Source organism: Triturus cristatus, chromosome 4_2 (assembly GCF_964204655.1).
Source record: "Triturus cristatus chromosome 4_2, aTriCri1.1, whole genome shotgun sequence".
Taxonomy (NCBI): domain Eukaryota; kingdom Metazoa; phylum Chordata; class Amphibia; order Caudata; family Salamandridae; genus Triturus; species Triturus cristatus.
The window spans coordinates 836,714,029-836,741,928 of NC_140586.1; the positions used below are offsets into that span (position 1 = coordinate 836,714,029).

A 27,900-nucleotide genomic window follows, 5' to 3' on the forward strand; every position below is an offset into this window, starting at 1 on the left:
TGCAGGTGCTCTGATAGGAAGGGAATAGTCCTCTCTTACTGCAGGTGCTCTGATAGGAAGGGAAGAGTCCTCTCTTACTGCATGTGCTCTGATAGGAAGGGAAGAGTCCTCTCTTACTGCAGGTGCTCTGATAGGAAGGGAAGAGTCCTCTCTTACTGCAGGTGCTCTGATAGGAAGGGAAGAGTCCTCTCTTACTGCAGGTGCTCTGATAGGAAGGGAATAGTCCTCTCTTACTGCAGGTGCTCTGATAGGAAGGGAAGAGTCCTCTCTTACTGCAGGTGCTCTGATAGGAAGGGAAGAGTCCTCTTTTACTGCAGGTGCTCTGATAGGGAAGAGTCCTCTCTTACTGCAGGTGCTCTGATAGGAAGGGAATAGTCCTCTCTTACTGCAGGTGCTCTAATAGGAAAGGAGAGTCCTCTTTTACTGCAGGTGCTCCGATAGGAAGGGAAGAGTCCTCTTTTACTACAGGTGCTCTGATAGGAAGGGAATAGTCCTCTCTTACTGCAGTTGCTCTGATAGGAAGGGAATAGTCCTCTCTTACTGCAGGTGCTCTGATAGGAAGGGAATAGTCCTCTCTTACTGCAGGTGCTCTAATAGGAAAGGAGAGTCCTCTTTTACTGCAGGTGCTCAGATAGGAAGGGACGAGTCCTCTTTTACTACAGGTGCTCTGATAGGAAGGGAAGAGTCCTCTCTTACTGCAGGTGCTCTGATAGGAAGGGAATAGTCCTCTCTTACTGCAGGTGCTCTGATAGGAAGGGAAGAGTCCTCTCTTACTGCAGGTGCTCTGATAGGAAGGGAAGAGTCCTCTTTTACTGCAGGTGCTCTGATAGGGAAGAGTCCTCTCTTACTGCAGGTGCTCTGATAGGAAGGGAATAGTCCTCTCTTACTGCAGGTGCTCTAATAGGAAAGGAGAGTCCTCTTTTACTGCAGGTGCTCCGATAGGAAGGGAAGAGTCCTCTTTTACTACAGGTGCTCTGATAGGAAGGGAAGAGTCCTCTCTTACTGCAGGTGCTCTAATAGGAAAGGAGAGTCCTCTTTTACTGCAGGTGCTCTGATAGGAAGGGAAGAGTCCTCTCTTACTGCAGGTGCTCTAATAGGAAAGGAGAGTCCTCTTTTACTGCAGGTGCTCTGATAGGAAGGGAAGAGTCCTCTCTTACTGCAGGTGCTCTGATAGGAAGGGAAGAGTCCTCTCTTACTGCAGGTGCTCTGATAGGAAGGGAAGAGTCCTCCCTCTTTTACTACAGGTGCTCTGATATCAAGAGGCAACTCCTTGAGCCTTAACCACAGGTGCTCTGACAGCAAGTAGGATGACTTCTGAACCATTAAGATAGCTGTAATATTAAGAAAGGTCACTACTTCAGCCTTTACGGCAAGCGCTGTGATAGCAAGTGAGGGTCTCCTCCTGTCTTTAATCATGTGCCATGGTAGCAAGAGCATACATCACTGGCCTTTACTATAAATGCGCTGATGGCAAGAGTCTGCTCTCCTCACCTCTATTGCATGTTATCTGGTATCAAGAGAGGTGGAAACCATTTTTTGTTGCTTCTCGTCTCTATCTTTGTAAAAAGTAAAAACCGAAAACTGGGAGTCTTCTTTGTAAACCAAAATATTGGTCATAAATAAGACTCCCAGTTTTTGGTTTTTACCTTCACCTGCTGTGTTCACAGCCTCGGTCAGTATCAGTACCTTTTTAGGTCACTGGTGTGGCTTTAGACTAGCTCTCCTGTGTCAGTTGGAAGGAACATGACCCACTACAGAGTGCCCTGTGAGAAAAGATTGGGGCCGCACATTTACCTAAAGGCTTGGAAGAGCCGGTGTACGATAGTTAAGAAGTTGCCAGGGTTCCCAAGCTGGTCAGCCTCCCTCTCCAAAGAGAAACTACTTTCGGAAGTTCTTGCAACTGCCAGTCAGGTTCCCCTTGACTGTTGGTTGGAAACTCCAGTGTATGCTAGGAAAGCCAGGGGCGGGCTTGTCATAGAGCACTGACAATTGAATGTTTAGCAGTGCCTTCATTAGAAATTAATTTTACTGTTAGGCGACAGTCTGAATTTTAAAATCATTAAAATAAAAACCTAATCTCTCTTCACGGGAAAGTAGTAAGATCTCGGTCATCAATAATCTAATATGAATCATTCCTTGAATGTTTTTATATCAAACTTTCTGCCACCTGTCCTTTGAGGGTCATGTGCCGAATACCATCTGAAATGGTGAGCTTGTCTGTCATATGAACAGGATTGGCCATCATGATTGCTTTGTATATCATTTATCTGGGTTTGAAGATGTTGGCTTTGTATATCACTTATCTGGTTTTGAAGCGGTCTGCCTTGTATATCAAAAACTAATGGAACAGGGGGTCTTGCAATAAACAGATATATATAACAATATGTATATCTGCATGTGTCAAACTGACAAAACCAGGAGTGCAAAAACAGAGAAACAAGAGAAAGGACCCTAGAGCAGAGCTTGGATACCCATCAATTGTCCAAGTGATCAATCCTATCATCTGGTCATCCAATCCAAAGAAAGATCTATCTCTTGATCATAGAGATTATCTTATAAGGAGTAAGCTCACTCAATCGGATCAATAAAGGAACATCAAAGGATCGAAGAAAGGAGATCATATATGTCTAATTGTAGATCAATTGAGAGATTTGTGCAGTGCCTAGAAGAGTCATGTGGTGTATGAAAATAGTTATGAGGAAGATACTGTTTTAAAGTAAAGAAAAAAACCTCATACTCTAAATAAAAACAGTGCAATAAGCAGTGTTCAACAAATAACTGCTGTATGAAAAGGTCGACATGTTTCAGCCATGCGGGAATTTTTTTTACCGAAGGCTTTCTTCAGGACCCCAGTTGTCAACTCTATGCTACTGCTTTAGTGAATCAAGAAAAAATAATAAGTAGAGTGTGCTTATATCGCTATTAATAGGTTGGACTTATTACAACCTTAATCTGATCCTCCGCCTCAAAGGATGCAGTAGGCATCTGTCAAAAAAACACATAAAAATTGTCTTAATCTCCAAACAATATTATCCAAAAAAGCACTCCAAAACATAGGGCAAGTAACTAAAGAAGAAAAGTCGCTTCTAGTAGTCCATCTCAATTAGTAGTATAAGGAAACTATTCAACTTCTATAAGGTGCTTGCCGAGCAGAGCTGCAGCACCTCTACATCTCATATGTATACTCTTCATCTTCACATCCATTCATGTAAATGTAAGAACCATTCCCCAGTCTTAGTGTGATCACCGTTAGCTGATTAGGATTAAAAAACGTGGTAAACTAACCACACATCTTCAAAAGAAAGTACTGAACCCAGGTATCAGGTCAAACAGGGAAGAGCACTGGTACACGTTATTCCTGCAAACACGGGACGATGAGCCTGGCTATCGTTGCTGTTATATGCGCTTTGTTGTCATAGTTGTAAGACTAACACAAAATACCTATTCATACCCTCTAACCTCAAAAAATCGAAGTGAATAATCAATATGCCCCCCAGTTTTTTTAGGACACATACAAAGTTTCAATTTGGTAGTCTATATAGAACCTGAAAAAAGGAGCTTTATAAATAAAATGATCTTTATCACATTATAAACTCCACCGACACACACATGCTTCTGAAACTCAAAGCAACAATGTCAGCATGCCGGGTAGAAAGTCTAAGCTGCATCCACTCTACGTGAAACAAAATGAAATGAAACCAGGGTGTCCTCACCTCTCCGTCGTTGCCTCGAATCGGCATCTGAGTCAGGGATAGAAGTGAATCAACAGTGCTCCGAACCCGTTTAAATACAGAACGCCCTCATAACCACACATGTTCCGCATTCACGCGGAACGTCTGTCTCTTAATGATCACGTCACCAGAACTACACCGTGACATCACAAACATGGCGTTTGTAGTTCACTACGGTTAGAGTTCTCTGTGAATCGAAACTGACGGTGTGTTTTACCAAGAAACATCATCTAAGGATAATTCTCTTTAAACAGCCATCTCTCCGTCTAAAATATCAAAACAATGGGGCAGTTTAAAAAGTGGGCCCAAATAGCGTGGAGATGCACCCGTGACTGGATGATTCTCATCATCCAAACATCTAAACGCCTCTCCGATGCATTCCTCATAGAAATACAAACGACGGAATCACACTTCAAAGCCACTCTCTCCTCTTTTAAGAAAAAACTAGAAGAAACGAACAAAGAAATAAATGAATATAAAGAAGGCCTTACCCAAAGCAAGATTACCAAATTTCAAAAAGATCTCAAGAGATTCTCTTATACCAAAACCTACCCATATGCCGCCGAAGATTTTCAACCACCCAATCGAGCGGACCTGTCAGGTACAACATCAGATGAAGACTCATCCGGAAGCAGCAACTCCAGCAATAGCAGTTATCGCCGACGCCAACAAGGCAGAGGGGGTTCCACGGGATGGCAACAACCGTGGACCCCGGGGCCCCGGGGTCCCAACGTATTATACCCACCCATGTACCCCCCAATACACCCACAATTTGGATATGGTTGGAACCCACCATTTGGTCCACCACCTCCCTACATGAACCAACACCAACAGCCTTTTTTAGGAAGAGGCCGAAGAGGTCGCGGAAGGAGACGCAGAGGGAACACAGTCCACTGGCAGGACGACCCTCCACAGGGAGCACAGACGAGGAGCCAAACCAGAGACCAGCAACCAGGCCCGAGCACACGCTAAGCCTTATCACCAACCTTTCCAAGCATACTCTAACACCCGCAGAGGAAGCCATCCTTGAGAAAGGTTTAGGTTATGCACCTACGTCCAAGTTGGACAAATTCAAACTTCATTGCGAACTAGCTGAATTTTTTCGCAAACTAAAACTCAAGGCATTCTTCGAGAACACTCCGATTCTTCCTGACCCTATTGACCAGGGGGACACCACCCTCCGGGTAAAGTCTACCTTCGTGCCCCCGCCGAGCTCTATCCCCCCGGAAATCTTGGTATACGAGCAAGCAGTGTTCAAGGAAATAGAAGCCCTCGAAGAACCCCACACATTTCAAAACACCAGTAAACAAGAACGGCTGGCCCTACAAACACTGAAGCATAATCCTGACATAATCATCAAACCTGCTGACAAAGGGGGTGGCACAGTAATCCTCAACAAAAAGGATTACCAGCAGGAGTGCCAACGTCTACTCAACGACATTAAGAACTACGAACTGCTCGATCATGATCCCAGCATTTCACTCAAAGCGAAAATCGAGACCCTAGTAGGAGAAGCTGAACAAAGTGGGCACATCTCTAAAAGTGAGGCGAAATTCCTGACCACCACCAAAGGAAAAATACCATACTTTTATACTGTTCCCAAAATCCACAAGAACAGGTTTACCCCCCCCAGGTCGCCCGATTGTTTCAGGCATTGGGTCCCTTCTGGAACCCCTCTCACGCTTCTGTGACCATTTTTTTACAACCTTTGGTCCAGTCCACAAGCACGTATCTCAAAGACACCAAAGATCTGCTGGGACTCTTAGCCAACATTCACTACGACCCCGAAAGCTCTTTCCTGGTGTCGCTGGACGTGGAGAGCCTGTACACCAGCCTCCCCCAAGATGATACCCTACGTGTTCTTGAACAGGCCCTCAATGAGGCTGATTGGCAATACCACACGCCCCCCTCTTTTGTCCTGAAATGCGCTACCCTCGCACTCAAGGAGAATTACTTCGAATATGAGGGCAAGCTCTACCTACAGAAGTATGGTACATCAATGGGGAGCGTTTTCGCTCCCAGCGTAGCGGGCCTGTATGTTTTTAGCTTTGAGACCAAACATCTGCTCAACAACAACCAGCCACGCAGTCCACACATCAAGTTCTACAAACGCTACATTGATGACATTCTCCTTATCTGGGAAGGTTCGAGCGAAACCCTCATCACCTTCTGTGACTGGCTAAACACGTGTGACCCTAACTTGCGCTTCACACACAGCTTTGACAGATACCATACCACTTTTCTGGATCTCGACATCTGTGCAGTGGCAGGGGGTCTCATGAGCAAAACACACTTCAAACCCACTGCACGTAACTCCCTCCTCCACTTTTCCAGCTTCCACCCACGGGCCCTCCGGGAGAATCTCCCGTATGGCCAATTTCTGCGACTTCGCAGAAACTGTAGCGATCCCAAGGACTACAAAACACAAGCCCAAGACCTCTGCCTTAAACTGCACCAACGCGGTTACCCAAGGCACATAACAAAGACCGCTAACAAAAGGGCCAGAAATCAAAACCGAGAGGGTCTTCTCACAACGTACCCTAAGGAACCCACCCCTCCCCCACTCACATGTGTCACCACGTACAACACAGTGTCCAACAAGGTGGCGCAGATCGTTAAAAAGAACTGGAAGATCCTCCACACAGGCCACCTAAATTGGGACCCTCCCCTTCTCTCTACCAAAAGGGCAAGATCCATCAAGGACACCATTGTGTCAACCAGACCATCGGCCCCTACCAGACCTCCAAACACGGTACTCAATGCCTGGGGCCTCCCCAATATCAAAGGGCACTACCCCTGTGGCAACTGCAGTGTATGCCACATCACAGAGACAACCAAACAGCTGAATTTGGAACCTGGGAAGACATGGGAGTTACGTAAACACACCAACTGCAACACAGAGAATGTTGTATACCGCATCATATGTCCGTGTGATCTGACCTACATTGGAATGACCACACGCAAAGTCAAAACCCGTATCTGTGAACACCGCAGCACCATTCGCTGCAAGAAAAATACCACCAGAATGACAAACCACTTCCTGGAAAAAGGCCACACGACTAACGACATGAGATGGGTGATAATTGAAGCTTTGGACAACAACATCCCTAACATCCAGTCTCGCCTCCTAGAACAGGAACAAAGATGGATTTATCGTCTTTCGAGCCACATCACTGGCTTGAACGATAACATCCCTTGGAACTGCCTAAGAAAGCCCTGACCACCTGGGACGTTGCCACCAGCCTTTATCTATAGGCTTCGCCATACTTTATTCCCATTCTGGCTCACCCTCCCAGATCCCCATTTTAGCACCTAAACCTGGCTCTCTTTGCCCTGCTGCCCAGGGCTCATGCACCGCCTCCCAGGCGGCCCCCAGGCACTGCACAGATTGAATAGTCTTGCCTCCTCTCTGAACGCTCCCTCTGTGGGATTACCCAGCTATACCCAGTTTCATGAACAATACTTGCTTCGCCTAACAGGCACTACTATGACTGCACAGGCTTCGCCATACTGTATTCCCATTCTGGCTCACCCTCCCAGATCCCCATTTTAGCACCTAAACCTGGCTCTCTCTGCCCTACTGCCCAGGGCTCATGCACCGCCTCCCGGGCGGCCCCCAGGCACTGCACAGATTGTATAGTCTTGCCTCCTCTCTGAACGCTCCCTCTGTGGGCTTACCCAGCTATACCCAGTTTCATGAACAACACTTGCTTCGCCTAACAGTCACTACTATGCATGACTTCCTCGACCACCACTGCCAACCATCCGCGCATCGCGCTACTTCTACACGCATGCGCGCCTCACCGAGTGAAGCACTGGCATGCGTTTACTTCTGCGCATGCGCGCCATCACGACGCTGCTCCAACACGCATGCGCATCACAGCCAGTAACGCCCAAGCCAGCCAGCACGAATGCACGTACTCAATGGCGCTCCTCCCTACTTAACCTCCTCCCTCCCCGGGGTCCGTCAGCATCCGGGACTTCGGGAGGCCACAGTAGGTGCAAGGCGATGGCAGCTTCACAATCAAGTAAGGTGTCTCCTTTTTGCTCTAGCAGGATACGAGCCCATTCCTGCCTACCTCGCTCTCTAAACTTGTTTCTTTTACCCACAGTTCGTTTGTAAGAAGCGCCCCCCTCCCGCTTCCTGCACAGCGCCTCCACTCAGCCATAGTGTAATTACCTTTCTAATTGCTACTTTTGCGCATTGTCCTATTTTAGTCTGTGCCCAGTAATCTTCTACAGCGCTTAGAGGCTCCATGCAGCCCCTCACTTTTAGCGCACCCTGGGCCTCTCATTATGTTCATACCTCATTCTGAGGTTCCGCAATCATTGCCAACAATATCACTTGGCGGCTGTTTGTATGACTTCCACATATAGCCCCACATAGTGCCGCGGTATTTACCACTTGGCACCCTTAGTCCACAGAACGTTTTTACGCATCATCTAGCACTCCTAATGGTCTTGCCTCCGCTCCTCTGCATAGCAGCATGATACACTTCATAGGTATGTGTGTCACTTACGGTACGCTCATTGAAGACAGGTTTGATATTTCACGGCACAATAAACACTACCTGTATGTCGCCTGCCATCCAGTGCACCAATGTCAAATGTGTATTGTGTACTGTCTTGTTTTTCCTTCCACAGGTTTGCGCCAAGTGTCCGCTAATGTGTTGACACCGCGTTCCACACACCTTAGCGAGTGTGTAGGTAACCCCATTTTTATTTTTTTCACCACGTGGCACTACACCTTTTGCCACTCACTTCTCACTGGTCCTGATGAAAGCTCCTCATTACTTTTATTAGAGAGCTGAAACATGTAGACCCACCACTTAGTCAACTAATAGATAATTACTTCTCCATTTAGTTGCACCACATATCCTTTTAACCAATACCCTGAGCCGCCAATAATAAATTTTGCTATGGTAAGTATTCTCAGGGGTATTTTTTAAATTTTCACCACATCACACTTTTGCACTACACCAGCTCCGCTGTAGCCAGGCGTCGCAGCACAACCGGGAGACACTCGGCCACCCGGTTGGGGCCCCGATGATGAAGCATGACACCAACCAGGTTGGTGTGTGAGGGGTCTTTTAACCCACTTGGTGGGTTCCCAAACATTTGTTTCATTTGACCGTACCATACCACACTGGGCGTGTCCTCTTTTGACAAAGCTTATCTAATTCCAGGGGATACGGACACAACCCCCCCCCTTGTTGTCCCTAGCTCTCCCTTTGTTCTTGATAGCAGTTTAAAAAGTGTCACGTTATTTTGACAGTAATCACCAGTTAAGGCTATACATCACCCCAATTAGCAACAAATTTATGGATATGTGTTAGTTGACATTAATGTGTCTCTTAAAGAAGGAGAAAAAGGCATGCATTTTGAAAGTGCTTTCAGTGGAGCAATTCCTACGTACTCGTAGAAACTGCCCAAAGGGCAAATTGTCCCTTAGTGATTTAGGGTGTTAGCTGTCATATTGTAATAAAGAATTCCGTGACATCGGCTTACGATAAAGTTCACTTTCTAGCCCTGTAGATGTAGCATCGAGATTCCATACTTCTTTTTCACCAATGGCTTAACACTAGAAACCAATTTTTGAAGTTCACGGTTGAAATTGATAAAAACAGACTAGCCTTCCTGGACCTGTCAATTTATGCTATATCTACAGGGCTAGAAAGTGAACTTTATCGTAAGCCGATGTCACGGAATTCTTTATCACAATATGACCGCCAACACCCTAAATCACTAAGGGACAATTTGCCCTTTGGTCAGTTTCTACGAGTACGTAGGAATTGCTCCACTGAAAGCACTTTCAAAATGCATGCCGATGCCTTAACCGAACAACTGGTTTCCAGGCACTATCCTCGCAAACTCGTCAAACGATCGCTTAAGCGGGCCAAAAATAACCATCGCCAAGCGCTGTTGGAACCAGCTATTGACAAACCAGCTCTTGAACGTTTGACGTTTGTTAGTACATTCAGTACTATGGCTAATGAGATACAAAAGAGTGTCCGAAAACATTGGCGTATTCTCAATTCAAAGGGGGGGCAATGCAAAGATTGCCCCCCCCTGTTTTCATTCAAGAGATCAGGGAATATACGAGACAGTTTAGTGCACGCATGCCCCAAATCCATCCCTCAGAAGGCAGTAGGGACTCTATGGGACCTTCCTGCAGTGACAGGTCATTTCCCATGTGGGAACTGTTCGATTTGTCCTCAAACTACACATACCACCTCTATAGACATAGGCACCAACAGACCATGGGTCCAAACCAAGTTTACTAATTGTAACAGTGATAATTTGATTTATCTACTTACCTGCCCATGTCAATACAAATATGTAGGGATGACAACTCGTAAGGTCAGGATTCGCATGTTAGAACACAAGTTAATTTAGATGCAGGAAATCCGTAACAAGACTTACGAGACACTTGATTGAGAACAACCATCAGGCAGACTATTTCAAATGGACAGTACTTGAAAAACCTGTAATACCTATCCACATTAGTGATGTCTCTAAATATTTGTTCACCAAAGAACAGAAATGGGTTTTCAGACTCCAGAGCGATGTAGGGGGTCTCGATGACGAAATCCCGTGGACTAGCTTGTAAGGTATTTTTGGCCATTTGGCATTACATCTATTTCTACATTGTGGAGATTTATACAAAATCAAGAGGGATACATTAATCAATATGAACAGTAGAGCTGTAGGGCTGGATTAAACCCATTTAGGATTTCTCTACTCAACACCTGTTTATTTACATCTTTAATAAGAGAAATATAGATTATTGTAAGAATTGTGTTAATAGCTCAAGTGTTGGCATGATAGTCGAGCGATATTGGTTTTAGACTCCGACACCTTGTAGGTATTCTGCTGTGTTCGCCCCGTTGTTGATTTGTGGCAATACACAGTGATAAACTCTGTTCTACGGGTTTTTCCTCCTTTTTCTCCTTCTTTAATAGACACATTAATGTCAACTAGCACATATCCATAAATGTGTTGCTAATTGGGGTGATATATAGCCTTAACTGGTGATTACTGTCAAAATAACGTGACGCCTTTTAAACTGCCCCATAGTTTTGATATTTTAGACGGAGATATGGCTGTTTAAAGAGAATTATCCTTAGATGGTGTTTCTTGGTAAAACACACCGTCAGTTTCGATTCACAGAGAACTCTAACCGTAGTGAACTACAAACGCCATGTTTGTGATGTCACGGTGTAGTTCTGGTGACGTGATCATTAAGAGACAGACGTTCCGCGTGAATGCGGAACATGTGTGGTTATGAGGGCGTTCTGTATTTAAACGGGTTCGGAGCACTGTTGATTCACCTCTATCCCTGACTCAGATGCCGATTCGAGGCAACGACGGAGAGGTGAGGACACCCTGGTTTCATTTCATTTCACGTAGAGTGGATGCAGCTTAGACTTTCTACCCGGCATGCTGACATTGTTGCTTTGAGTTTCAGAAGCATGTGTGTGTCGGTGGAGTTTATAATGTGATAAAGATCATTTTATTTATAAAGCTCCTTTTTTCAGGGTCTATATAGACTGCCAAATTGAAACTTTGTATGAGTCCTAAAAAACCTGGGGGGCATATTGATTCTACACAGCCTAGACATGTTATCTTTGACTTTTTGAGGTTAGAGGGTATGAATAGGTATTTTGTGTTAGTCTTACAACTATGACAACAAAGCGCATATAACAGCAACGGTAGCCAGGCTCATCGTCCCGTGTTTGCAGGAATAATGTGTACCAGTGCTCTTCCCTGTTTGACCTGATACCTGGGTTCAGTACTTTCTTTTGAAGATGTGTGGTTAGTTTACCACGTTTTTTAATCCTAATCAGCTAACGGTGATCACACTAAGACTGGGGAAAGGTTCTTACATTTACATGAATGGCTGTGAAGATGAAGAGTATATATATGAGATGTAGAGGTGCTGCAGGTCTGCTCGGCAAGCACCTTATAGAAGTTGAATAGTTTCCTTATACTACTAATTGAGATTGACTACTAGAAGCGACTCTTTTCTTCTTTATAGAGCGGGCCTCTTAGTCCTGAGTAAGGTTCCAGGTGAGGTGAGGTCCATCCCTCGATCAAAATGGGTAAGCATTAACATACAATTAGTGTGTTGATATAGGGTGATCTAGTTACTTGCCCTATCTTTTGGAGTGCTTTTTTGGATAATATTGTTTGGAGATTAAGACAATTTTTATGTGTTTTTTTGACAGATGCCTACTGCATCCTTTGAGGCGGAGGATCAGATTAAGGTTGTAATAAGTCCAACCTATTAATAGCGATATAAGCACACTCTACTTATTATTTTTTCTTGATACACTAAAGCAGTAGTATAGAGTTGACAACTGGGGTCCTGAAGAAAGCCTTGGGTAAACAAAATTCCAGCATGGCTGAAACATGTCGACCTTTTCATACAGCAATTATTTGTTGAACACTGCTTATTGCACTGTTTTTATTTAGAGTGTGAGGTTTTTTCTTTATATTAAAACAGTATCTTTTCCTCATAACTCTATTTTAATACACCACATGACTCTCTTCTAAGCACTGCGCAAATCTCTCAATTGATCTACAATTAGACATATATGATCTCCTTTCTTCGATCCTTTGATGTTCCTTTATTGATCAGATTGAGTGAGCTTACTCCTTATAAGATAATCTCTATGATCAAGAGATATATCTTTCTTTGGATTGGATGACCAGATGATAGGATTGATCACTTGGACAATTGATGGGTATCCAAGCTCTGCTCTAGGGTCCTTTCTCTTGTTTCTCTGTTTTCTCCTATGATACTCCGTTTTTGCACTCCTGGTTTTGTCCGTTTTTTGACACATGCAGATATACATATTGTTATATATATCTGTTTATTGCAAGACCCCCAGTTCCATTCGTTTTTGATATTGTAGGATTAGGGGAATAGAACTGTGGCACGTCGTTAAACTTTTTCCCTTAGACCCTATTACATACTGGTTGTTTAGATTATGCCTTGTATATCAATCATCTGGTTTTGAAGATGTTGCTGGCTGCAAAAGGCACCCAGTGGGTTTCAATCAGGTTTGGGATGATGGTTACCCATCTCTTCAGATCCTTGATTAAACCTTCAGTGGTATGTAGGGTGCCTTAAGGGAGGCCAGTGTGAAGTGAGCAGGAACTAAAGTGCTGTTTGAGCGCAATTTTGCCATGTTTGTTTGCAACCCTCTGTGGGATAATGCTTCTCAGTACAATCAAGCAAATTATTTAGAGCGGCAGAAAGGTAAGCCCAGTCTCTAAATCTGCAACTTCGATTGACCTACTCTTATGCTATGTTGAGGCTTTATAAAGCGCAAGTCGCTCATAGGTTTCTTGCCACTAGACAGAAATGTCCTATTGTTGGGTTTCTGGAGTTGTGTGTTTCTTCGTGTTTCCTGAGTCACATGTAAGATGCGATAGCATTTATTTCAAGGGGGAGATTATTACAGCTTTTGGAGATTAGATGAGAGAATGATTTTACATCAAAGTAGCTTTTTGAGTTCTGGCAACGTGTTGCATCTGAAAGAGCACAGCTCTCTAATTGTGTATACCACGGGGCTAGTAGTGACAAATTTGGTGTGGTGGGTTGTGGTGCAGAATTCATAGTCTCTTCAGTTGAATTCTTATATATACCAGCAGCCAGTGCTAATGATGCGCTGGGACATCAGCCTGGCTGCCTTGCTTTAAATGTACTGTAAATGTTGCATCTTTCCAGGTAAGAGGCACAGTTACTGCCAGCGACTACAAGTACAAAGTGCATGTTTACGCACCGCATGTAGGTTTTCAAAACACATAAATAAAAGGCATTGACAGTTACACTGCCAATCGCTCAAACTCTCGCCAATGCGAGACCTATTGCATTGCAAATGCGTGTTTAAAACGCAGTGCCTTTACGTATATTGCACTGACATATTTTACCTCTTACATCTGAATCTGGGCATTCTCCTCACTCGTCGCCACCCTTCTAACTTATACAAGTTTTTCTAACTCTTATATAGTTTTTTTCTTATTTGGCAGTTACAGAAGTTCTCAGGATGTGGGTGGACGTCAGCAGCACCAATGTGCTGATATTACTTGACCTGGTAACTCTCATGGACATATTTGTGTTTTGAAAACCTTCAAGCGGTGCTTAAACATGCACTTTGTACTTGTAGTCCTTGCTTACGAGAAGTGAGGCTGGCAGTAAGGGGCACAGTTACTGCCAGCCTTGTTTCTTGTAAGCAACGACTATAAGTGCAAAGTGCATGTTTACGCACTGCGTGCAGATTTTCAAAACCCATAAATAAAAGGCATAGTCATTTACAATGCCAATAGCTCAAACTCTTGCAAATGTGAGACCTATTGCATTGCAAATGCTTGTTGAGCTCTGAGTCGGAAGCAGCAGCATCATTGGAAGGCAGGGACCGTGACGCCAGACCGTGCGTTTCAAAAGCAGGAGTGAGAAGGAGGCCGCTGCAGCCAAACCAGACCTTGTTCTTTGAATGCCAAGCAAATGTGGCAAGATGAGAGCAAGATTTACAGCCCTGTTCACATCAGAGCTCTGTAAACCACGAGCACTGGTCTCGACTCCTCCAGCCTAAAGAAAGAAATAGTGCTCACAGGCTCTGAGTAACACATGTAACGGGGGCAGTCCTTGAAAATGGACTGAGCTTTTAAAGCCCATAGTCTGAGTACAGCATGTCTCGCAGGGACAGCGCAAGCGCTGCCTAGGTGAGACCTAAATATGTGAGGGTCTTTTTCCCGATGATTGCTTTAACTCTCCCATGCTTTTCACGCAGATCATTTCTTAGTGAGTAGTCATGGGGAAAGGCCTCCACTATAGAGGTGTCCTGTCACTTTTTAGGTTGTCGAAGGGAAGACTGTAAATCTCTCTACAGTGGTCTACTAATGACTGGGCATTGATTAGGCTGACCATTAACAGCACTGGCGTCTTGCATTCTGACTTGGGTTGTTGGAAATATTTGTATCATACAACAGGTTTAATTTGTTTTACACAGGTGGGTTACTTTCACTAGTAGTATTAGTGGATCAGTGCCTTACAGAAGAGTAGTAACGCTCTAGACTAGAGTATCAGCTGCCTATGAAACTGAACTCTAGTGCATGGGGTTAACATGGAGTTTCCTTAGGCACTCTGGTGCTCCATTCAGCGAGTAATACCTGAGGTGATCTTGTTTCCCAGTGGACTTAAGTTTCTGGGATAGTGCCAATCTACAGTTGTACAGTAACTTGCGAAAATAATGGTACAGGAAGAAAGGTGAAAAAAATCAAAAATACTCTAACTGAAAAGAACCATGTGTCCATAAACTCAAAGAATAACACTCCTTTGCTTCTATGAAGCAGCTGGAAGCCGTGCATCTTCTCAGTTTAAAGTCCACCTGGATAAAGCATGAAGCCACTCATCCTTCAACTTGAGATCTTGGGCATCTACTGTCAAATTAGATTCTATAAATCCAGACTGGTCCCTCTGCTGATCACCTCACCTTTCAGAAAGTCTAGTACTGGCAAGGGATCTTTCTCTGCCCGATGGCGAAACATTATGAACCAGAAAAATTGACCACTGTTTTTGTAAACAGATGATATGCATGTAATAGATGAGTATTGAAAGATGATTCATCCCTACATATGATGGACTGTCTTGCTTGCCCAATAGGCATCACCTTTCCCAAGTGTAAATATAAGTTTATCACAACGTAATTTTGTGTACGCCTCCGAAGCTCATTCAGTGACCAGCGCTTCCCATACTATCATTCATGCCCATCAAGAGGGTTAACCATGTTTGACCATCAGCAAAGATGTTCGTGCATTAGATTGGTGCTGTAGTGCAACCCAGTTAAAGCTAGAGCAGTGGATTGATGTTAAAGGGGGTTCGCTTCCAGCCATAACCCAGTTACTTTTAGTTCAAACAAGCATTGGCAAAGCCAATAGGAATCACAAGTGGCAAGCTATTGGCAAAGCCAATGCTTGTTTTTAAAGCATTGTGAGAAGAAAACAAAAAATGAAACCCATATCTTAAAGTATCTCAAAACAGTACTTTGAATTCAGTATTTTCAATCGATATACATGCAGGAACTCTGATCATGTTTTAAAAGTAATAAGGAGTTTGCAGAATTTAAAGAAAAAAGCATGCCAATGCCCAGTTAATTTCCGTAGGACTTTGAGATTAAACAAATCTTCCAGTCATTTGCTCCCCTGTAGTAACTCTGAGAGGAGATGTATCAACCTCCAGAAGAGACGTCCACTTTACAATCATGCCAAGTAAATGTCTGTCTCAAAGGCCACCTGTGTGTAGCACACACCCCAACACCGTTAAAGCAGTTTGTGTGCCATCTGTGCTTTCATGGAGTATGTGAAATGCAAGAATTAAAACATAAGCAACCCTTAGAGTCTGCTCTTCAGCCAGAACCTGACAAATAACTTGTGTTGTGCTTGTACAGACAAAATGTGAGGTGGTGGTGGCAACACAGCGCAGGATGCAGGTAGTTTAAGGGGGGGGCGCACCACAATAGGGAGAGAGGAAGAAAACATGCACTCTCATGGAGTGCTCAATGAAACCATTAGTTCCCCAAAACTCAGTTGTAGAATGATGCAGATCTAGTCAAATGAGGGCAAACAAGCTTTGTTCCAGGGAGGACAGACACAAAAAGAGAAGGAAATTCTTTGACTAACCAGCTTTGGCAAAGATCTATTGGCTTTGTCAGTGTGTTTTTTAGACATGTTTTACAGCAGCAGTGCAATCAAGGCTTAAAGAGGAAAAAAACGCTAGGGTGTGGCCTGCGTTCACTGTCATAGCATTTAATAAAAAAAGGTTTTTAAGCCATGTTGCACAGCAGGCCGCGCTAATGTGTAGTGTGTAAAGAGAAGTAAAAAAACCTGCAGGAGTGTGCAGCTAATGGAAGGACACTAGCAGTGGACAGGCAGCAGTACTTGGTCCATGCTCCATGAAAGGGACAGAACAGAGGCTTGGAAAGCTTGACCAATAAGAAACCAGGAAACAGGAGGGACATTGATGCCAACCGAAGGGAAGTATTGGGCCGGATCTAAGCCAGTTTCACGCTTTCACCTACAGAGCAGGTGATGTCAGAGGCAAAACCTAATTCAAGCAATTGAGGTAGAAGAAAACCAAGCAGTGTTAAGAAATGGACTGCCAAAAGGCCCTCTAAGTTTTGGTATGATTCACAAGAGGTCTTTTGACAACAGACATAAAAATTAAGGAAACAAATGTTAGTTTGACAAACTTAGAGTTTGGGTCATGGCATTGGAACTCTGTGAATGGAGAGAATTGCATAGTATATATTATAACCAGGAACATTATAATGAATAAACCAGAGATATTGGATTCCAGTGTTTGAATACGTGAGTTATTCACTCCTTTCGATCTACTGCCATTTACCTGCTGTCCTGTTGATTATTTTTTTTCCCCCTGGAAAATACTTTAATTGTTTGCAGTATCTATTGAAAATTATTTCCAAGACTAGCTTAGAAGGGGGACGACCAGTTTGCCCTCTAGTTTCAAGGAAAGGCCCACATGACTGCACGGTTTTGATTAAGTGCCCTGCCTGTATGCAGTGAGGTGTGCACAGTAAGACGACCTAATGTTGGCCTTCTGCTTTTAGCCTTGAGTAAAGGTACGCTGATTGATTGGGTTAGCCCTGGGTGTATTGATGGCTTGTTTGATAGTTGTGTGCCGAGTAGCCTGATAGATACCAAGGATACCTGATACAAGTGCTGAACTCGGCTGGCTGTCTCCTTCAAGCAAATAATTGGGTTAGTGGCTTTCTGGTCACCTGGGAGGTGCCCAGTGCTGCGTTGCTGTATAAGGCTGACTGATCATTGAGCTATTCAGTCCAGTGGCCTTGTAGTTGCGAGCCAACCCCCTAAAATGTGTTTCTTCCCTACATAGCACTTTGCAACCACATGGTCATTTCAAAGCAAGTAAGATTTAAAAAAAATCAGTGACTCCCTCTACGACACCGGGTCAGTAAGTTTTCTTCAGATGGAGGAATTCCATCAGTGCCAATCTCAATAGAGCTTACAGGTGCTCTCCTCAGAGGCTCATTCTGTGGGTAGATGGCCTGTTTTGAGGAAAGTCACTGTCCTTATAGTGGTCTTTCTTTAGAGTGATCAAGTGTAGTATCAAACTACTAGTAGCAGCGGATCCTCCAGAGCTGAGCCCGATGCCGCTGCTCCTGCCACCCATGTCATGCATGCTGTGATGTTGATGGTCTCTTATTCTGCAGGTGCCCCGGATCCCACTGCCGGTGCCAGCATCGACGATGAAAACTGTTGGCATCTGGACGAGGAGCAGGTGAGGGAGCAGGTGAAGTTGTTCCTGTCGCAGGGCGGCTACTACGGCTCCGGGAAGCAGCTCAACTCCATGTTTGCCAAGGTGAGGAAGCTCCTGCACCATCCCTTTGACCTTTCACTCCACACTTTGGTGGGCCGGTGTCTTGTCATCCATGGGTTTCACATGACAGTACTTTGGCTCCTTCCTTCATCTCCTAAACGCCTATAGTGCAGCCGCTGGGTGCATAGTGAGCCTACAACCAAGAGGAGCGCGCCTAGTGTCTTATGGTTCTCCTGTGTTTGGAGCCACTGGGAGCACTGGGCTTCTTTGGCGCAGGCCAGGCTTCCATTGTGTTGGCAGCCAGCGTATGTCGTGCTTCTTTGTGGCTCTTCATTGACAATGCGCCTCATGCTTCATTCGCTTCCTGTCAGCAGGGGGACTGCGTTTCACTCTCTCATTGTATTTGTGGCGATTGGAAAGGATCTCGGGCTCGCATTGTATTTGGAGGATACTTGATTCTTGCCTTGCCTTTGTTACCGTGGTAACCAGGCTCTTCTCCATTTCCATTGTCAGGTGCGCGAGATGCTACGGATGAGGGATTCCAATGGGGCCAGGATGCTAACATTAATCACAGAGCAGTTCATGGCTGATCCGCGCCTGTCCCTCTGGAGGCAGCAGGGCACTGGCATGACTGACAAGTGCCGGCAGCTGTGGGACGAGTTGGGTAAGTGCTGGAAAGAGCCGTGGGTTCTGTGCTGGGGGCAAGTGATGGTGGTCCTTGTAAGTGGCGAGCAGGAGTCCGGTCTGGCTTCGCTGCAGGCAGCTGCGAAACCGGCTGGCAGATTGCAGGCATGTGCGCCTTTTTAAGTGCTCCATAGTTGGGGATGATTGGGTTAAGAGCTTTGTGTAATCAGTTGTGCAGTGTTACTTGGAGGCAGCTGTTTGGGTACACTTAAAGAGGGTGACAGGGCGGATTGAGGATTACTTCGCAAAAGGTAATGTGCAGGTCTGCGAGTCATTGAAGTACCATATGGGGCAGGCGACTGGGCTGGTGTATTTGTTTATAAAAATGCAAGCAGCCCCTTCTGTATATTTGCAATCGAGGGCCTTTTGTGTAACGGAACAGGGTTGTGCTACAGCGGTCTTCATGGAATGAGTATTTCTGAACACTCTTGGACAACGTCCAACCTGGAGATGCAGAATTAGTTACGGTCTATGAAATGTCACAAGCTGTAACCAAGTTAAGTTGTTCTTACCTCTCTGTTGTAAATAGTGGTCCACTGGCTACCTCCTCAGCGCTTCATTCCAACGTTTACCTACGGTTCCTCCACTTTAACTTGCCTGTGCGGTGGTTTGCGATTGCCTCGTCAGTCATGACTGTGGTTGAGCCCTGTATGTATTTGTGACTCGCCATGCATGTGGGAGTTTGCTGCTCAGCAACCACAGAGACCCTAAAGGAGCAGTCTCCATCTAATGCAATTCGATTTAGGAAAAGGTGCTCACTAGATGAGAACAGCCAAGTTACAGGTCTGGTTTTTCCACTTCAAGAGCGGATATCCTCTTCGTGGTTTACTCCCAGCTTCCAAGGCGCTCTGGTTGTCATATCCTTGTGAGTGCAGAGTGCTTCCAAAGCTGGCGAGGGCGCGGAGGCGCTTGAGCTGCTATCCAAACGCATCCTTTTGGTGCAGACTGGCAAATAAAGGCTTGCGTACCATGAAGGTGTGAATCCTCAGTGTCCTTACCGAGGTCTTTCCCACAAGCCCTTTCCTTGCCTTCCTCTACCCACCTATTTAGGGGTGCATGGGGTACCTGCTATTACTCCCACTGGCTGGTTTTAGATAGCAGAGCACCCCGCATGGCCTCGTCATTTCCCAGGCTAAATGGAGGGCTCGGGTTGTGCAAGGCTTTACTCCAAGTTTCTCAAGGATGGCAAACTTTGCATCAGTCTTCTGATTTGTACCAGACTGCCAGGCATTGGAATGTAGGGTTCTGCCGAGCAGCAATTAGTCCTGCCCTCCCTACTGGTACTCCTGCACGAGGTCTGCTGGGAATCTGTAGCTATCAATAGTAGCAGCAGATACGATGGGCACGGATGGTAAAACATCCTTGCTGATGCCACAGAAAATACATTTCCTTAATTATAAATGTCTGACTCATAATAGTATTTAAGAGATGAAGAATTTCACTTTCAATGTCACTAGCCTGATTTTGTAGTGTAGTCCCAAGTTATCTATTACTCGCCGCAAAGAATGACACGGGTTGGCACTTTGTGTGCAGATTACTACCGCACTTGGTGAGCATTTGCTGAAAGTGAGAGCACGCGTGAACCTGCTTCTGAAGTAATGAACATGAAATTGGACCAAAGAGCACGGGATACTGTTGTCCCCTGATAAGAAAGACTTTTAAAATACAAATAGCAGCCTATTGGCCTATATTGACTACCATATTTTCTGCTTTATCTTTAAAAGCATGGCCGTGCTAGATCTGTAGCTGGCCAGTGTTTTTGGGATCTATGCCAGTGCAGGAAAAACAGAGCAGTTGCACAGCAAGGAGGGCTCTGTTAATTGGCACATCTGAAGCATGGCACCTAAAGCCCCTGTTGCACACTTCTCCATCTGCCCTACGCTGAGGCTACACAAAGGAGCTATTTAAATATCATTGTGTAGTGTCACGAATGACGTTGCAATATTCTCTTCCTGATTGCAACTTTCCTTTACTCCAGCTTCTTCCAGTGACTCAAACTGTTAGGTCGCTTCCTTCTATCCTGCCATTATGTCTTTATATGCATGCGGTCCTGCACCCCAAGAAGAGAGCCTAAGAGCCAACTGTCTAGGTTCTGCAAGTGTTCATAGTTCTTCAAGCTTTTTATATCCTGGCTAGATGCACAACTTCAGTGCATTGAAAGGTACACGCGGCACAAGATAGATCGTCAATAAAACAAGATATTGCATAAAAGCAGACAAACTTTAAGCAATGCCCCCGGGCTGGCAAGAGGCTGTTGGAAGAGACCGCAAGAGGAAGAAACTCAATAGTTAAAAAAATAAAAATAAATATAAAACGGCCGGAACGGAAAGTAAAGCAGAAACTGTTTGGTCGGAAAGACAGGGAGTGAGTTCCCATCATGCTTAACCATCCCAGATAAATATTAGTTATGCTGTTTTGATTTATACATCGAATTGCTGAGTCCTGTCCTTGTGAATCGCCCCTTGCACCACACAGGACCTGGAAGCTTTTGCAATAGCTCTTGCATGTGCTGGTTGGTGGTTTCGTTGACCTTCATTGCGACTCAGTCCCACCTCCACAGTTGACCAGGAGCAGTAAAAGGTTACTTTTTTCTGCTTCTGAGGATACTAGCATGGAGCTAGACTCCCACAAATTACGTTTTTAACTGGATTCTCGGATTCCTAAACAAACTTTAGCAGTGTGCAGGGATGTCTCCCTTTAAGAGTTTTTAATCCCTGCCATGTGTCGGAAGCAGATGTTGATGGACCCACACAAAATCTGCCTGATGCCTCAGGACCAAGCATAACTTAATCATACATGAAGTGTTGTATGCACCCAGAGGCTACCAGTGACAGAGAAGCCGGGTTCTGTCACAAAACACACAAGGTCACCCTAGACTGGTAGGTTTAAGACCGAAGTCCCAGAGCAAGTGGAGGTAGACACACTAGATGTACAACCAAAGCTCCTTGACTTACTGGGGGGGTTTGTGCATTCTGCGTTCATAACACCTGACTTGGAGCCAGTAGTCTCAGAATTCCATAGCCATGGTTGAGTCCTCAGTAGGTTGAAGCCATGCTGCAGATCTGTAAATTTCAGTCGACTTCTGCTAATGGGCCTTCCCTCAGCCACTGACTGATGAAGGATGAAGCCATCCTTTTCTGCCAATGGCACCATGGCATACCTCCACCCCTTTGCCACAGCCTTTGCTTTTCGGGTCCTCCACCAGTGACTCAAGATCAGTCGCCAGCTTCTGCCTCTAGCTTGCCCCTTCCTTGGCTAGAGTTGGTTTGATGTTGAGGTGATCAATTACTAAGGCAAATGTTGGGGATAAGGGCTGCCTTCTAGTTCCCATGCCTTGTCAGCTGTACCTTTTGGAGGATGGAATACATTTTGGAATTTGTTTCAGGTGCAATTCATTGCCTCTACTATGTTCTGCAGGATGACAAAAATGGTAATAGCTTGTTTCTACTTCATCAGGCAGATGCTGGAGTTGCATAACTCCAGTAGCTTGAATACTACTCAGGAGGCCTGCATGGTTTTGGCTTTAGGCTTAAGCCTCTTAGAGAGGAAGGTACCTTCTTTGCAGTGCTGTCTTCTTGGGGGCTGGGTTTCCTTTCAGAAGTTTTGCAGCCTGGGCCTTCGACCACTGAGCTCTTGTTGCCTTACAACGATGCCCTGACTGACAAGTTATGGCTACTTGGTCAAAGGCTTTGTCAGTGCCAGCTGCGAGTTGCTCTAATATGAGATGTCAGAGGCCAGCGTCCAGTAGTACAAAATTCTTGTCTGGTCTTCTCACCCTGTAAATCCCTGTAATGTAGGCTTCCATGAGCCGAGTAATCCTGGATTTTTTCAAACTTCTCCACCGATAGTAAACGGAAAACAGTTGACACTTTGGACAACCAAAATCTTTTGCACTGTTCATTTGATACTCTGCTCCCTGAATGCAGTTTGCCCAAGTCTTTCCATGCTGTTTGGCACATGGCACAAAGTATTGACTTCCTTTCCTGAGCACATGCACAATACTTTCGCTCAGGCATTAAATGATGGTCTGGATGCTAACTACATTTACATTAAGGTCTGGACACTATGGATTGTGTTGTCCATGCTATGGGCTCCAGAATTATTCTTAGAAGACATGCCTGAATGCGTTCCACTGGATTTTTGTATGGCCTAGCTTTCCTAGGGGACATTCCATTTGATAGTCTAGACTCTTTGATGGAAAAAAGCTGATAATTGTCTGGAGAAGTTTTAAGACAGCCGAACAGTACAGAAAATAAGATACCGAAGGAGCTTCACGTATCGACAGCATTCCCAATCTGCACAGCGGGCCTTGCAGAGTTGCTGTGGTGGCGGGGGTAGAAGAGGTTCCAAGAGACTAGGTCAACAGCAGCAGCACTCCGCCTTCTCCCCCAGGCACCTTTGCCAATCTTTCTTTAGTCCACCCTCCAATCTAATGTTGAAAACAGTAGGCGCTCAAGTTGTTCAAACCCTTCTTTTACAGGACACTCCTCCCTACGTTTTCCAGTTTTCTCTGACAACTGCTGGACAGAGCACTATTATGCACAAGAAGAGTTGATGTCCCTCTCCAAAGGAGCGACTGAACCGGTACTAGATACTTAGAGTAGACTGAGGTGTTCCTATCTATTCTTTCTTGTCCCCAAGAAAGACTCAGATCTTGACTGATTCTGTACCACACTCATGAACTCCTTCCTTCCATGAGATGAACAAAATGTTGACACAATTTCAGGTTCTTCAGGCCTTGGATCCAGAGGACCGGAAGTGGTCTCTACCTGCAGGACATTTACTTTCACCTACAGGTCCTGCTGTGCTTTGTGGTGGGGATCAGATGACTTCTAATTTACAGTACTGTCCTTCAGATTTACATTGACTACTCGGCTCTTTCATAGTCATGTCTGTAGTTGTGGCATATCTTTTTAGGTTAGGGTTAAATGTATTCCCTAACTTCAATGACCGGCGCTGAAGTTGGGCTCGCTGTAGCTAGTTTCGGAGCATCTACAAACAATGTCTGTGCTGTCCACTCTGAAGTTCTCCATCATCAAACTCAAATATCATCCTCGGTTAGTGCAGAGGATTTTCTATATCTGACCATTCTGGGCACTGTTGTACCACAGCCCTTACCACCTGCAACAAGTCTCGGTCCTTCAGATTATGATCTAAGTGTTTCTGGTGAGACCTTTTGTCTGACTTTGATAATTCTGAGGCTTCTTGAGCTATTTACATGCATTCTGTTGGTGTGGCATTCCTCTTGGCATTGCAGGCCCTTTAATGGAATCTGAGGCTGCAGGAGTGCTGCAGTGGGCCCACCCCTGGTGATGCCTTGTGAACAGTATCCATATCTCAGTCGAGGCAGCTCAGAATGTCAGATGCCAATCTTGATGTGCAGTAGTAGATTTCCCTTGTCCCTGCAGAACTTACAGTAGTGTCTGATTCATCACCCCGGGGCTGGGGAGATCACATGAACAAAATCGAAATCCGATTTTTCTGGTCTCAGATGGAACAGCTCCATTGCATACATCTTCAGGAGCTGCACGGCATCCAGCTGCCCTAAATACCTCTCTGCCTCGCATTGAGAAGGAAAGTAGATTCATATGCTGACAGATATGTTGGCCTTCTGATAATGAAACAAGCAAAGTGGATTGCGGCCTTGTGCTCTCTGGAGGCTACGAGGCTTTAGTAATTTATGGAATATCACTGGATTTGCCTGACCACCAGTCCCCAACTCGGATCTTTCAACATCCGAGACGAATAATTCAGCAAGTGTCATCTTGCTGATCAGCAGTGGGAACTGCATCTGGAGGTGGCACGGGGCAGTCTGCCTATGCCTGTTCAATGATTGAAAATTGTGCAACTTTTTGTGCTATGAAACTTCCTTCTCCATGGTCTCTAGGAGACTTTTTTTTCCGCCTTAAAGGTCTGGCCCTCTATATGCATTTCTACATCAGACGTGGGTCTGTAGATCCTAAACCGAGTTGGGCAGGCCCAGGCACATCTGATTCTGGTAGCCTCCGATTGGGCCAAGAGGGCCTTTTCACTTTGGACTGCTGATCCTGTGCATCTGCCCTCCATTTCAGTTTTCTATTAGGAACGACCTCTTGTCCCAGCAGCAATTCAAGCTCCTACACCTGAGCTTTCACGGTGGACTCTTTATGGAGATTGTGCGGAACCAACCTGAGGGGGGGCTTGTATCTACATCCGATGACGGTATTTTGGCTGCTCTCTGCCCTTCATAGCAATTTCTCAATTAGTTTTGCCATGTGATGTGAAGCAGTCTGACACCCTGAAGGCTAGATTATTTGATATACTTTTGGTGTAGCAGGGTTTTGCTGCGATCATAGTTATTCAGACTTCTGTAGTAGGGGATCTCTGTGTATAGTCATAATCTATGAATAATCCCCGCCCATGTGCGGGGACCCCGGAGCAATCAAAAATATCTCTTAAGCTGTCCCGCATTTGCAAACCTGCAAAGACACTTAAGAGACAGACAAAATAATACAGCCTAATCACCACAAGGCTGCACTGGCCAGCACTTCCTCTGAAGTGAACACAAAAGCCAAAATAAAGTTGAAATGTCATTTTTATTCACATTTGACATGTTCCTTTATTATCACACACTCCCTTCACCAAAATCCCTTTAAACAATAGAGAGGAAGGGGTGGACAGACAAGCCCTATAGGCTGTCATTATGTGTCTGCTAAAGGGATACCGTGCCTTTAAGAAACTCTCCAGAGACCCCCGGTATCCCAGGATGCACAGCCAACACAAGTTACTTTCAGTTCTTTTTTCCGGCTCCTGCTAGCAGGACCCTGGAGCTTGAGCTCTACCCTTTTGGGTGGTTTAATTGATTAAAATCGGATTTTTTGGATTACAAGTGGTTTCATTCGACGTCTAAAGCCTTTGTCTACTACTGCCTGCAATCTGGAGCAGTTTTGGCCCACTCTCAGCATGGCTTTATTCGATAAATGCCCTGAGTGTGGGAGAAAGAAGGCTAAGACGGACCCACATGAGGTGTGTATCCTCTGCTTGTCGCCCTCACATGTCCCAGCTGCCTGTGACATCTGCAGCACCTTTTCGAAAAGGACCCTGAGGGACCGGGAGAAGACTCGCCTTCAGGGACAGGAGAAGCAGAGGACCGGTGAGACTTCAGGGCATGGAGGGTCCCATTCCCCCTCCTCCGCCCATGCTTCAGCCCCTGGAGGGACCTCCGGGCAGAAAAAGGAGCAGAAACGGCACCTACCGGCTGGTAGGTCGCGTTCGACGTCGAAGGCGACGACGTCGACGGCGAGAGAGAAGGCACCGGTATGTTCGCCGTCGATCCAGGGCTCTGGGTCGCGGCAGCCTCGGCGTTCGACGTCGAGGGAGGGGCCGGCGAGACCCGGGACCGGGTCGCCGTCGCAGGTGTCACGGTCGACGTCGACAACACATCGACGTCGTACCGAGCCCCATGGACTGCACTCGCCGCCGTCTACCCACGGCTCGACGCTGACGGAGTCGACGCCGAGATCCCGGCGCCCGCCGTCGAGGCGGAGGCGGTCGACGCCGAGACGCAGGTCGACGTCGAGATACCAACGATCGACGTCGAGACATCAACGATCGACGTCGAGATACCAACGATCGACGTCGAGACATCAACGATCGACGTCGAGATACCAACGATCGACGTCGAGATCGCAGCAGTCGACGCCGAGGTACCGGCGGTCGACGTCGAGACGCCAGAAGTCGGCGTCGAGGCAGACACCCCGGCGACGGCGATCAAGGCGGGGCTCGACTCCGAGGAGGCATGGGTCGACGTCGAGGAGACTTGGTTCGACGTCGAGAGGACGATCGACTGCGGGGCGGCACTCGTCGTCGAGGGCGAAGAGACGCCGTTCGAGGTCAAGGTACAGTTCGACGTCCCAGACATCGGGGAATACGTCCTCGGTGATTACGATCTCCAGTCGAGGATCGGGAAGGCGCGGACGTTCGCCTTCGGTGGCTTCCCCGCGGGACAGGCCCGCCAAGAAGAGGAGAGTGGCCGCGAGCCCGGACAATGATGATGGGGGCTCTCCGGCTAGAAGTGATGGGGCTTCAGACCATCTGACCCCGCTGCGTACCCAGCGGCCTCCTTTGCCTCCGGTGCCCGACCTTCCACCGGCGCCTCCACCGGCGCCTGCACTGCCTCCTCCTCCTCAGCCTCCTCCTCTTCCTCCGCCTCCTCTTCCTCCTCCTCCACCTCCTCCGCTGCCTCTGCCCGTGCCTCAGCTGCCTGCCTCACCACCGCAGCCACCGCCTCCTCCCCCGAGGGTCCCTCACCGGCAGAGATCTCGCTCTCGCCCTCGCAGGCGATCACGGAGTAGGCGCAGATCCTCCACTCGCTCTGGACATGGTCGACGGAGGTATCGGTCCCGTTCCAGAGGGTCAAGGGGCTCGTACTCTCCGGGGGCTGGCAAGTATTCGCCCTCGCTGTCAGAGACGCCTCCTTCCCGCGTCTCTCCAGTGGATGACATTGCCACGTTCCAGGAGGTGTTGCTGAGAGGGGCTGCGAAGTTGGGGATATCAGTGACTACCCCTATTCCCACTACGTCTGTGATTTTTGAGACTTTGCATAAAGTACATCTGTCGCGCCCCCTCCTCCCGCTGGTCCCAGGACTGGAGGAACCTGCGATGGAGGTGTTCTTAACGCCGGCTGTGGTGAAGCCGGCGCCCTCGAGACTGTCAAAGAAGTACAGGGCCCCTGACTCGGATCCGGCGTTCCTCAGAGTGGACCCCCCACCGGATTCTGTTATCGTGGCAGCGGCTCGTAAGCAACACTCTACGACGCCTTCCTCCACGGCTCCCCCGGATAAGGAGAGTCGCAAAATGGACTCCTTGGGGAGGAGGATGTGCTCCACGTCGGCTACTACAATGAAGGCCGCTAGCGCCTCCGCTCTGTTGGGGCGCTATGACAGGTCTCTTTGGGACTCCCTGCAACAGTTCGCGGCCTCCCTGCCCAGAGACAAGAGGGAGGATTTTCAAGAGGTGCTGAACGAGGGCATGATGGTCTCTAATCAGATCATCAGTGCGGCGGGGGACGTGTCGTTGTTGGCGGCCCATGGGTACTGCCACGGCATACATATGAGGAGGCATTCCTGGCTGCGGCTGACT

The 27,900-nt window shown here is 46.5% G+C and overlaps 1 protein-coding gene across 1 annotated transcript in view; it reads left to right on the forward strand.

Moving 5' to 3' along the window:
• The window catches only part of ZSWIM5 (zinc finger SWIM-type containing 5), a 390,515-nt gene that overhangs the window by 170,366 nt on the left and 192,249 nt on the right, over positions 1 to 27,900 (forward strand). The window contains exons 3-4 of the mRNA XM_085602808.1: positions 17,990 to 18,138; positions 18,610 to 18,760. Of these exons, the coding sequence (XP_085458934.1) occupies positions 17,990 to 18,138; positions 18,610 to 18,760 (300 nt within the window). The remainder of the gene's footprint in view (positions 1 to 17,989; positions 18,139 to 18,609; positions 18,761 to 27,900) is intronic.